Here is a 12217-nt window from a genome sequence, read left to right on the forward strand (position 1 = left end):
TTCATTTTTCTGGTGTGACATGGTCCAGGGGTGGACAGGATCCTTCTCCCAAAGGAGAGAGGCAAATGTGGGTGGAAATGCATGTTGAATCAGTATGCTATAAACGGTGCCTACTTTTTATAAAAATAATTTTTCATATTTTACTAATCACATTTTGCTTGTTACTTCTTTTAATCGAAGGGAGGTGAGGACATGAACTATGAGTATCTCTGAAAATTGGGCCTTATACTTGTTTGTGCTTGTGAGCGAGTGCGTGTGCGTGTGCAACGTGTGTACGCACACATGGATGTTGTGTATGCACAGGATCTCAATTATTTTGCTGTTTGAATCATAGAGCGTGCTGTCTTGATGCACTGTCAGTTTTGGTTTCTGCCCTTTGGAATAAAGTTCAAAATATTAGAGAAATAACATGCAATATACTAGTAGCTAGAATAGTCACAGCGCCCGAGGGGAAAAGAGGGTGGTGAATAATCTGTCTTACAAATGCCCGGGAAAAAAACCTTAACTCCTCCTAACCAAACTCTGCAATGGTGCACTTTTAAAAGGGAGTCTTCTAAGTTTTGTTTCTGAGGTTTGCTGGTTATCCTGGAGAGAGAAGTAGGTCCTGTTTGGACAGCCGTGTGCAAGCTCTACGGTCACGCTCTGACCGTGTGCTGGGGGAATGCATGGTCCCAGTTACTCATTGGAGAATCACCCTGGGCTAAGTGGTGAAACAACTAAATCCGAATTAATTATTGATAATTCTTCAACGTCAAACGTGAGGATGTGTTTAGAGTATTGCTTCCCAGTTTAAGAGTTGAAATAGCGCTAGCAGCTCTATTATTTTTAAATGTTGCTTTTCTTGTCTTAGGAGTTTACTTGGACAGCAGTAGGAACCACAGAAGCTGATGCAGGTTCTGCCCGTCCCTGGTTGGCTCTGGAGGCCCGAGGCAGGAGCTAAGGGGGCACCACCAGATATTTGGAGTCACACTGGAACTTCGGTCAGCATACCAAACTTTGCTGAATTTGGGATGTTGTGCTCCACGGTTTTAGTCTAACAGGAACCATGCTAAGGGGCTCTAGATAAGAGATTAGATGAAAGAACCAGCCCCCTCCCACTCCCAAAATCTTTTGACTCATACTCTGTATCAGAAAAAAAAGCGCTGGGAAGTGTGTGACTGATGCAAGGCAGGCTCGGGATGAATTTAGGATAAACAAGATGCCTATTGCACTTAATTTAGCAATTCTAAGGCAGAAAATGCTTTTGAGAAGCTAACAGCTTCTCATCTGCAAATGCCACAAGCAAGACAAAGCAAAATATATTGTGGCGAATTCTGCAGTTCACAGTTGTGACACAGTCAAAACCTCCTATTCAGTGAGGGAGACTTCTGCTTGAATCACGACTGCCTAGGATGCAGGATTTCAGGGCGGCGTTAATAAAAATAATACAGTAAATATACAGTTTCCAAAGTCCTGCAGGACATGCAGCAAACACCGGTGATTCGAACTGGGTGAAGTTGTCAAAGGTTGCTTTGCTCTCCAGAGCCTGGCAGTAGCTCCACTGAAATGTGATGCCATTGGTTTTCAGCAAAGGTTTCTTTCTGCAGGGCTGCAAACAGAGATCAGCTGCTACTGTGTATACACAACTAGGGAGCAAATCAAGCAGCACATTTAAGCAGCCTTTTTAACCCTGAGACTTTCCAAGATTTCTTCTTCATGCAGGAAGTTTCCTTTATATTGTCAGCTGTAGCACTTTGCTCATGTAATGAGATCAGAGCTAGGATCACTGCTGCACAGTAGAAAGACTTCCTTAAGACATTTGTCCTTGAAACTGCACCAAACTCTTGGAAGAACCCAGAACCTGTAAGTATGTATGATATAGGCAACAATAGCACGGTGCAAAGCTGCAATCAACCATTATATGATATCCGATTAGCAGGGCAGGAGGGATTTTTTTTTTTTTTTCGGATGTTATGTTACATTCATTTTCAATTTGTTCTAAGGAAACAAATCAATTCGGGCTTCTGATACAGTGACTTTGCAGTAGATGAGCTGGTAGTAATATGTTTGATTTAACTATTTGTTGCTCTCATGTAGCTTGTGGGACAATTATTGTAGCCATCAAACTATAGAGAACTTTTCTTATATTTTTAGGCATTTTTAAAGGATTTGGGGGTCCATCTTGCAAATAAGTTTTTGCTTTGCTTTTTGATTTTGGCAACCCCACCCTACACCCAACTATAAATAACAGGGCAAACGGAATTAGTGCGTATTGTTCTTAGGTAGCAATAAAATATATTTGTTTGCAGGCTTAATTTAGTCGTTAACAATGTTGCACTGTTTGGGGTGGTTTTCGTCTTAATTGAATTCTACTCAAGGCTGTCTATTTTCTGTTTTACTATCTTGTCTGTGTCTGTTTAAGTTACTTTGCCGGGACTGCAGTCTGGTTAAACCTGTATTTAAGCACTATTTATATTCTGAGCACATTTCTGGTAAAAATAAGTGTTTGAGATTTTTTTTGTTTTAAAGCCTTAAACAGTATAGTTTTATTAGCAGTGAGCGCCACAGAAGGCACAACATGGATGAATGTCAGACATAGACCACATAACCTAAGTCTTCCGTGCACTAAGTCCGATCCGAACGTGTCCACTTTTCTGACTGCAACTAATAAAAGCCTTGAGCTCCCTTTCAATAAATTTTTCATATGCGACGATACTTCTGTTTATCAGATTAATTTCTCCCAGGTTAGCCTGATTGATAGCTGGATTGTGGTTTCTTAAGAGCTTTCTCCATGAAACCCCACCGAAGAGCTGCATTCCATTTAACCAGTGAATGTAAAAACTGGTAACCATGGATTCAGCCACCACTAACTGTCGAGAGCAATGACTTGTTGTAAACAATACAAATGAGCCAGGATAGCAGAAGCAACCAGACATGAAATGATTTTAATAGAAATTACGGTAAAGGTCATGTGATACTGTATCGGCTTGAATTCAGTGTTAAAGGGAAAGTATTTCAGTTTTTCATGTTTGATTTAAATTGCACATCTCCACTGGCTTCACATTTGTGTAAGACCCCCAGAAGGGAAAATGAAGCAGTTCTTTGGAAATGCCTCTGCTTAACTGCATGTTGTGACTTAGGCCCTGATCCTGAAAATGTAGGAATACCTCTAATCAGTGGGATTATTCATGGACTTAAAATTTAGTATTTGGAAGTGTTTGTAGGATCGAGGCCTTTCTAGGTAAGTTAGTAAAAAAAAAAATATATATATTCTAAGGAAATAATAACCTGTCACTAAAGATAAATCATAGAAATGCAAGTTTTAGTACTGTTGTGTGGTTTGGCTGGAGATTTTTCTTTGCTTGTTTCAATAACATGAAAGCAAGTTATATTTATCCCTTCTTTTTTAAATGTTATGACTTTCATTTCTCATCCACCATTCCTCAAATCCTCTTCCTAATTTATAGCCCCTCTTTTGGAGAACTGGTAAACCATAGTGTCAGCTATTATAATACGGCGTGATGATAGGCACATGCAGATCGCATGAGCAGTCGTGTGTCCTATCTCAGGAATTTCCATCCCTACAAAATCTTTGCTGACTCCCAGCTGTCACATGGCTGTCACTCACAAATTCTAACCATAACCAAATCCTCCTCCCTGGGCATGCGCTCACCAAACCTCTCTACGTACACGTAGACGCAGGCACCAATGTCCCTGCTTAAGCACTTTCTCTGCGTAAATGGGTCTCTCTCCCAAGCCTGCTGCATTCCACTAATGCTTCTCCCTTAATTTGTTTCTGGGTGCTACTTCCCTGCTGTGCCTCTGCTTTGTAAGGAGGAACCTGGAATGGGAACAGTAGTCAGTAAGACATGCAAACAAAAATAACTTTGCGCGTTATTTAATATAACAATTCAAATCAGCGTGAATCTAAATTCACAACTTTCATGGCCCCTTAAACCTCTCAAAAAAAATTAACCCTTAGTGTTCTGTAGGCAGCACTGTATACTGACTTACTGTTTTGTGTATTTACTTGTCATAACATTTAAATTATTTGGAAAACTTAGATTATAAGAGTCCTAGACTGGACCTTTGGTTATTTCTATATTGCTAGGTTATTTCTATATTTCATAGATGTCACATACATCTATGTTGTTTTATCGGTAATTATGATTTATGTATTTTTCAACCAGAAGTATTTCAAACAATTTCTCGTCAATCTGTTACAGCTGACCAGTCTCTGTCAAGCACAGGTTGCAACTAAAATGCATAGGTAGATACAGGACAAATCCTGCTTTCCCCATTCTTCTGAGCTGCCTTGCCAGATGGAGGGGACGATTGCTTGTGTGAGTTGGGAAGGTAAGATTTAGCTTATACATAGATTGACAGCAGGCAAAAATAGACTGACTTCTACTAAAAAGAAATACTTCTGAGAAGTAAAAGGAAAGCACTTAAACAGGAATATTTGGGAAAAAAAAAAGCCAAACTGCAAAACATTTTCTGTTGCTTGTCTGTGTCAGTGTTAAGAGTGTATTGGGGTACTCCTGTAAATCAGACTGTAAGTATATTAACACTTTATCAAAAGGGAGGAGGTGACTGGACAGAAAAGATACCACTTTGCGTACGTATCCTGGGATGAATCCAGAACTGAAAGTAAAATGCAGGTGAAAGCACAGTGAGACTCGAGACCAGTATCCAAGTAAACTGGGGAAACTGCACTGGCCTCTACCATGAGCTCATTATGAAGCATTCGTAATTCCTACACCCCTTGAAAACCAGGTGGGTGGATGTTTGAATTGTTGTCCCTGACAGAAGAAACCAAATTTCTATCTGGAGAGGTAATGCAGTGTTCAGGAAGGAAGGAGTGCACCATGGTCCTACGGACTTCACTGGCATGGGACAACAGGCAATTTTCCTTTGCTCAAAGTATCTTTGGCATCTTAACGATCTATGACACATGTCTACTCTCCTGTATTTTGCATCAAATACTGATTTTGCAATGCAAAGCTTGCAGGAGTTAGTGGATGAGCTGCCAGAAGTCTTTGCCCATCTGCAGATAGAAAGAACCGAGAGGCAAGTCCCCTTGTTTCTCTCCCAGGTTATAAAGTTCAGGTGCTGGTTGATGGGCAGCTGCAGACTTAGAACAGAATTCTCATTTGAAGCAGAGCTCTGTGAAGATGTATTTGAATCCCCAAATTGGAGACCTCAGTGTTTTACCCATAGAGAAATCTCAGTGTGTGCAGTAAGGCAAACATTGCAGTGCATACTTGGGGACCGGCAGAAATATTTACCATTAAAGTAATTAGTAATAATTAATGATATCTCCCTTGTAAACACAGCAATATAGAATAATAACAAAAAGTTGTATTCTATGATTGTAATTCTAATCTATTACTTTTATGCAAAGATCACTTTTGTCAATTAGATATTTTTTGTATGTGAAAGTGTCATATCGGCAGTCCTGTCAACTAAATTCAAGTGGTGTAAGTAGAGGCACCTTTAAAAAAAAAAAAAAAAAAAAAGGCAGTCAATAGGGAGATACCAGGTGTAGGGAATATAGGGTAAACTGGTATCCATGTCTACTCACACTTTAGTTCATGGTTGAGACAGCCAACAGCACAGCAGGTAACTGAGAAATAAATCAGTAGCTTTTGTCAGGTGGACTCCTGGCTATTAGGAACTGGACTGAAACTACTTAATTTCATGGAGCATGGCAAACTAGTTGGTCACTAAATGACAGAATATTGTTCTTTGAATTATTAACTCTATGTAAGCATTACAGCGTTTTATAAATTTCTGCTCCTTTCTAGTTTTACCTCTTAGCTGGTGTGGGTAAGTGAAGTTTTTTTGAGGACTCCTATAGTCATTTTGTCTTTTGAACATTTCCAAATGTAATTCTTCCCATGGGCTATTGAAGACCCGTGATTTATGGGTTATAATGTTCTCCAGGTCAGCAAAACTGTCATGGGGTCTAAAGACAGGACTGTGATCTGTATCAGCTGCATTAACTTTCCATTAACTTTCCATGACTAGAACGCGTCTTTGATTATTCTGCATTATTCCTTTGTACAAAATAAGGTCGTTCTCTGTGTATTTTAGTTTTAGCAGAACCAGACTGTCACTGACCATGAGCTTTTGCATGCATAGACTCTCTCCTTCCTGGCAAGGCTTTAGGCCCAGATCCACAAAAGGATTAAATGCCTTAAGTGGGACTTAAGTGGGATTTAGGCATTGAAAGCCCTAACTGAGATCCTCAATATCCCCACTGAACTGCCACCTAACCTTAGAAGTTGCCTAACCTGTGTGAGTGCCTACGTTTTCAATATCCAGCTTTCCCAGGTGGCCAAAGATCTGCTTTGGATGTTCTCAAGCACTTCCACCCTGACAAGGTTGAGCCTCTCTCCTCCCATCTTTCCCCCCACAGCCCAACAGACTTCAGAAAGCACGAGCTCCTCTTGCCAAACGGTGGCTTTCTGTGTGTGATGTGTCTCACTTTCTACAGCTGTGTCCTTGAAGGAAAGGACCCTCCAGTATGTTTCTTTCAGGAACAGCCTGGGAACTTTGAAAAAGATATAAAAACTAAGAAATTTGAGTATCACTGCTTAAACACGTAGGTCCTAGAGAAGAAGTGGGACTTTGGATGTGTGTGGCCTTGGTCGTCTCCTACTGGCAGTATTGGACTATTCTCTGCTCGGTGATGGCCGCTCGTGAATTTGCTGGCAGCATACAAGACACGGGGGTAACTAACAGGGCTCAGGGCTCCATCGCATGGGCAGAGCACCTGAAAGTTGGGTACTGGGATGCAAAATTATTATTGCTCCTAGAGGTTTTCTTGGAGAATCCAGGCCCTGATGTTTTATAACCGCAGTTTTGGGGGGAAGCACTTTGGGGGGGAAAAACTCTTTTCTGCAAGAAGTCATTTAGGGTTTCACCTGACTCTGTGATATATGGTGGATGTTTTGTTTTTTGAAAGCCAGACTTATTGGGGTGTTCCCTGTGCACACCAAGAAATAATAATCACTTTTTTAGGGCTTCAGTCTCAAGAATTTCTGGAGCTGTGGCTGGATTGATAGCTGTCTCGCTCTGCAGAGGTCAAAGCAAATAATGTCTTGTTAGTAGCTGAGTAAGTGGTCCTGTGCCATCGCTTATTTCTCAGCTGTACTCGTGACATTTCATGTGTTCTCAGCCATGTCTGTTGTTTGTTTAAATCCCGATCAGTTCCTTGATTTATCAGTTTCCTGTAGACTGTTGTTCGAGTAGTCCCAAATGCTATCCTATTTCAAATAGATGCATCCTTATCAGCAAATAGTCTTTCATCAATAACTTTAACTCTTTCACATAACTCTGCATATGTTCACTTTGACCTTCTATTTTTTTAAATATTGGATTTTTTTATGGGGGCAGTATTTAGGAAATCTGATAGAATTTCTCCTGAATCATTCCCTCTTTTTATGCAAAAGTTGTATAGGCATTTGCCTGTACCTTTTCTCCACATTAATAGATAAGAGCATTTTTATTTTTCCCCTCTTTTTTTTTTTTTTTTTTTTTTTTCCTCTCCTGAAAGACAGACCTTTTTCTCAAGGAATTCCTGGTTTTCTAATTTGTCAAAGATAGCTAGACTGCATGCAACCTTAATATTATTTATTGCTGCTTTTGATTCATGTACCTGTGTACAATCCTGAAAACAACAATACAGAACGCAAAACATATTTGTATAGAGCTATAGCTTAGAAACTATACAAGCACAAAAAAAGACATACTCTTTGAAAATTTAGAAACTGCAATCATAAAAAGCCTATATACAGTGAATAAACTTAACATGTAATAACAAGTGCTGTGTGTGTTCCTTACAAAACCTAGTTGCATTTATATTGAGGTAGCTAAAATTTGTAGGACTGTCTATGATAATGACATCTTAATAACTAAGAGTATTATTCATGTATTTTTAAAACTGATGCAGGGAGATCTGATATTTTAATGGAGAGTGTATGTTATAAATTAACCTGTAACTTTCAGTCCACTAACTTTGTGTTTTCAGAATAGCATGCTTGAATTATTATACATTTATTTTGGTATTTTAATACGTGCAAACATTGGCTCCTAAGCACATCTTCCATAATTTCATTTGTACTTTTGAATTATTTGTCACATAATCTCACTGTGGCATTTCAAGGACAAACACTTTTGTAAAATTTGTTAGGGGCAGTCTTGTGAGTCTCCCTGTCTTGGTGTTTTACCTCTTTTACTGCAAAAGATCTGCTCCTGGACATCCATGAAGACAGTAACATGTTATACAGAGTGATAAAACCGAGCACAAATTAGGTATAGCACAGTAAGGCTGTATAAAGAAACCCATTGCTGGCCAGTTGCAGGAGGGAGCTGGTTTGTGAGTGTTAAATCATCGTACATAATGAACGTATGACTATTGTATGGAACCAATTTTAGGTATAGGAAGTTCAGCAAATATTGTGCCTTGGTGTTGCCAGATCGCTTGCATGCTTGCTAAATCCTACATACAGTGCTTCCGTTTGCTGGGTTACTCATTGAGCTTTTAATAGTCAACTTAATTTTAGTTAAGGTTCAGTTTAGTAACTCTCGCAATTAGTGGAAAAATTGCCAGCATTCATCTGGTAAGCCATATTACATACGATATGCACACGCACGGTACATGCAGAGGTAAAAGGTAACAGATCGATTCTGATGGATCCCATCGTGACTGGCTTTTAAGGATAAATTACAGAACCTTTTAATTATTGGGGGTAACCTTGCAGAAAATTGAATCTTGAGTTTGCACGTAGGAGGAAGTTTGGTCTCCCCTTGCTCACCATCGCTTCCCAATACCGACAGCGGCTCCGTGCGCTGGGGTCCCTGGCTGCCTGTCAGGCTGCGGGCTTCACGTCGGTGCCGGTGATGTGCTGCTTCTGAGGTGGGCTTAGAGCCGTCGCAAAAGCGAGAGGTCTTATTTTCGGGGCAAGCTTCTGAGCCTCGTCCTGCTTGTTTGCTTTGTCTCTCTGGAAGCAGCTGGAGGTAAGTCTGCCGCCTGACTCTTTTAAGGCATTTTTATGGGTTGTTTTATGGGTACGGGTAAAGGACTACAGGTGAGATTTTTTTTTTTGCCCTCATATAAAATGGAGATATGACTTCAGCCAGCCAGATAGCATCCTATGAAATGAAATACTGGGGACAGTAACCGTAACTAAGGATTAACTTGGAAATAAAGGCAAAGGTGCAACAACCAAATGCAGCCAGAAGGTGTTTTTTTTCTTTTTTGCCAAGTGAATAGATTAAAATGTATGTGTCCGGCTGACGTTGCTGGAAGATGAAGGCCCGTATGTTCCCACAGGATGGACACTACAAGGACAGTTAGAGCAGTGTCTTGCCCTGTCAACGGTGCTCGTGTCTGAACTAGGATTTCTCAGATTCATAAATACCCAAAACTCAGGGGTCACTGACAAAATAAGTAGAAATTGTATAATAGAAGAGGCACAAGGGCATATGCTGTCTTTATCATAATTGTGTCCCCTGCTCAGAAGTAAATGCCAGTTACTTCTGTGTGGAGTGAAATTCAGGAATGCATGTACCGAACCAGTCCATTGGGCTACAAGTAACTGTCTTGAAACTGTCTTGTGTGTGCAGGGTCCTACCCTGGTTAGAAATACACTGATTTAAGCAAAGATAATAATATTTTTTTGCCATAGAAACCTAATGTAGAAAAGATGAGACTGGCACTAGGCCCCTGTTGATTTGGATGAAGAGCAGGCAGCGGAGAGCTCTGATTTATAGGAGGATGTAGGTAAGTGAGGATCTTTGCATATGAAATCATTCTCCAGCTGTAGGGAAAAGTGTACAGGATAAAGTCGTGGCTTTGCCGAGATCAGTGGGAATCAGTCTCAATATTGTTGTAGATTCTGTCTACTCCTGCGGTGCTCTTCTCAATGGTGACAGAAACCCCAGTATAGACTTCAGCAGAATCCTCACCATCACATTAGGTTTGATCTTTACAGGAGAGGTATCGCTGGTAGTAATATTACGGAATAAAAAAATACTGCCGAAGACAGGGGTTTTAAAGCTTTCTATTTTATATTTTGACCTTGTTATTTTGAGTGATACCAGCATAGAAATTGAAATGTCTGTGGGGCTTTTTGCAAAGCAGGGCAAGAATGGTTTTTTTGCTTAGTTTTTTTATAGGAAACTGAGGATCAGGATTTTGGATGCTAATCATAAGACACCTCAAAAAAGGAAAAATAGCAATACCTACCTTGTAGGAATATTTGTTTGGTTGCAAAGTATTTGAACTCCTTGACAGAAAGGAGCCCCAAGAAATTCCAGGCAGTTATTCCTCTGTGACAGAAGTCTGTATTTAGGCTTCTGTTACTCTCTGTTATTTATAACAAAACATTTGAACATCATTTCCAAGATGTTCAGCTATCAGAAACGATGTGATAATGAGGACAGAGTATAGGTCACGAGTGCCAATATGTGTGAAGAGATGGTGAGCTTAACCTACCAGGTGAAAGAAAGGTTAGTATAGCAACTGCACGAACGCTTCAAAGCATGCAGCTAGTTTGCTGTGCTAACTTAATTATCCCTGCTATAGATATGTTTGACAAACATATCTATAGCCCAGATACTGTTACTTCTCAGTGGGAAATAGCAGGAGGCTTCTGTTTGGTTGCCAGTTGACCGAATCCTTCCTTCTACTTCCTTGCATTACTCTTTTCAAGGACTTTCCCTGTCTCTTTGCTCATTTGATGACCAGAAACTTACCCCTTTCTTCTTAACGATTGAAGATATTGTAAGACGGGGAATGATGCAGCCTGATGGGATGGGTGTAAAATTATTTTTAAGCAAGTCTGATGAGGATTTAATCCTATTTTAATCAAATACTGCCTGAGCCAACCAAAAATAAGCTTTTTATCACTCCTGCTGAATCAACTATTCTGGTGTCAGCACTATTTCTCAGCAGGCGTCTTGCGTCCTCCATGTAATACTACAGGGTGTTTTTGAGCATCCCAGTGTTGTTGACTTTCCCCACAAACAGTGTGATCTGAAATGTAAAGAGGCAGGATTACCCCAGCACTCCCCATTGCACAGGAACACAAGCCGGTGCCCTGTTCTTTGACACTGAAACGTGGCCTGCTGTTGGCAAGCTGCAGACTTTAATAGGCAAAGACTGTGGGGAACTTTTCAGCTTTTTGGTCTTTCTGCTTCTGTAAAGTCTGTTACACAGGGAGGTACAGTTTTTAAACGTGGTCATTTTTAATTCCAGTCCCTGGAGCCTGGCTGACATTGGGAGTGCGGAGGATGGGAGCGGGCTGAAAAGACAAGCTGCAAACACAGGATGTATACATACATTAACGTGGAGCAAAACAAAAATAAACAAATTTAGGTGAACACAGAGGGGATCTGTTTTAGGGCCACTCTTGATGCCTGTTTTAGATGGCCTGTGGTGAAAATCATTAGCTTAAAAAGATGCTATTGATGTCTCCTTTGAACTGGGTTTACGCAAACTCACCCATTAGCCAGCACTTCTAACTGGAGAGAATGGAGATAAAATTTTGGTAGATTTTTTTTTTCCTTTTTGTTCTGAACAATACTGTTTTCATTGCAAACCTTAAAAAAAAAAGCTTTGACATGTTCTTTTTCATACACAGTTTATATTAGCTACCTCCCTTGTTCAGAAGCCCATAGGCATTGATGTATGCTAAATACCATTTGTTCAACAAAGACTTAAAAATCAGAAATGTGGTTTCATAGGTGTAAATCTGGAATTCATCTGCTGTCTTTTGAGGTGTTACTGTGGATTCCCGCTTTTGTAGCAAGGATCAAAACTTGTTTGTTGACAGAGTAGTTTTCTGATTTGAGATTGCAGGTGTACATCAGGATGTTTTACTGACTCACTTTGCTCTCCGTACTGATTTTGACAGGTCATGCTGAAAGTAACACTCTGAGCTTTCCAGATTTTTATTTGTTCTGTGTTGGCCATTTGAATTTTGTTATGAAACCCTACTTCTGTGATAATTTCTGCAAGCTTGTCTCTTTTGGAGGAAAGTATTGATTTTTCCCTATTTCTAGCAAACTCTTCATGGTTGTCTCTTTGTTTCCTCTATCATAATTTTTATTTTGTCTTGATGATCGTTAAACCTATTTTTTCCTTTATACATGGAAGAGAATGAAAGTTTTGAGAAAAGGTGTTTATAGTTTGATTATTGTCTGCTTTCCTACTGGAACTGAAAGGAGG

General features: G+C 40.0%; 1 protein-coding gene across 20 annotated transcripts in view; it reads left to right on the top strand.

The window, feature by feature from the left end:
- ESRRG (estrogen related receptor gamma) overlaps nt 1-12217 on the top strand; it is a 408303-nt gene that overhangs the window by 28240 nt on the left and 367846 nt on the right. The window contains exon 1 of one of the 20 annotated variants that reach the window (XM_087774082.1): nt 1602-1842. The exons of 16 other annotated variants lie outside the window; for them this stretch is intronic. In XM_087774082.1, coding sequence (XP_087630208.1) covers nt 1745-1842 — 98 coding nt within the window. In that variant the 5' untranslated portion in view covers nt 1602-1744. Of the gene's footprint in view, nt 1-1601; nt 1843-12217 lie in introns of those variants that run through there. 3 more of the 20 variants (XM_087774088.1, XM_087774094.1, XM_087774099.1) reach the window with 3 other exon arrangements.

This window comes from Nipponia nippon, unplaced genomic scaffold, assembly GCF_047370975.1.
Source record: "Nipponia nippon isolate SJK-2023a ecotype South Korea unplaced genomic scaffold, ASM4737097v1 scaffold_4, whole genome shotgun sequence".
NCBI classification, from domain to species: domain Eukaryota; kingdom Metazoa; phylum Chordata; class Aves; order Pelecaniformes; family Threskiornithidae; genus Nipponia; species Nipponia nippon.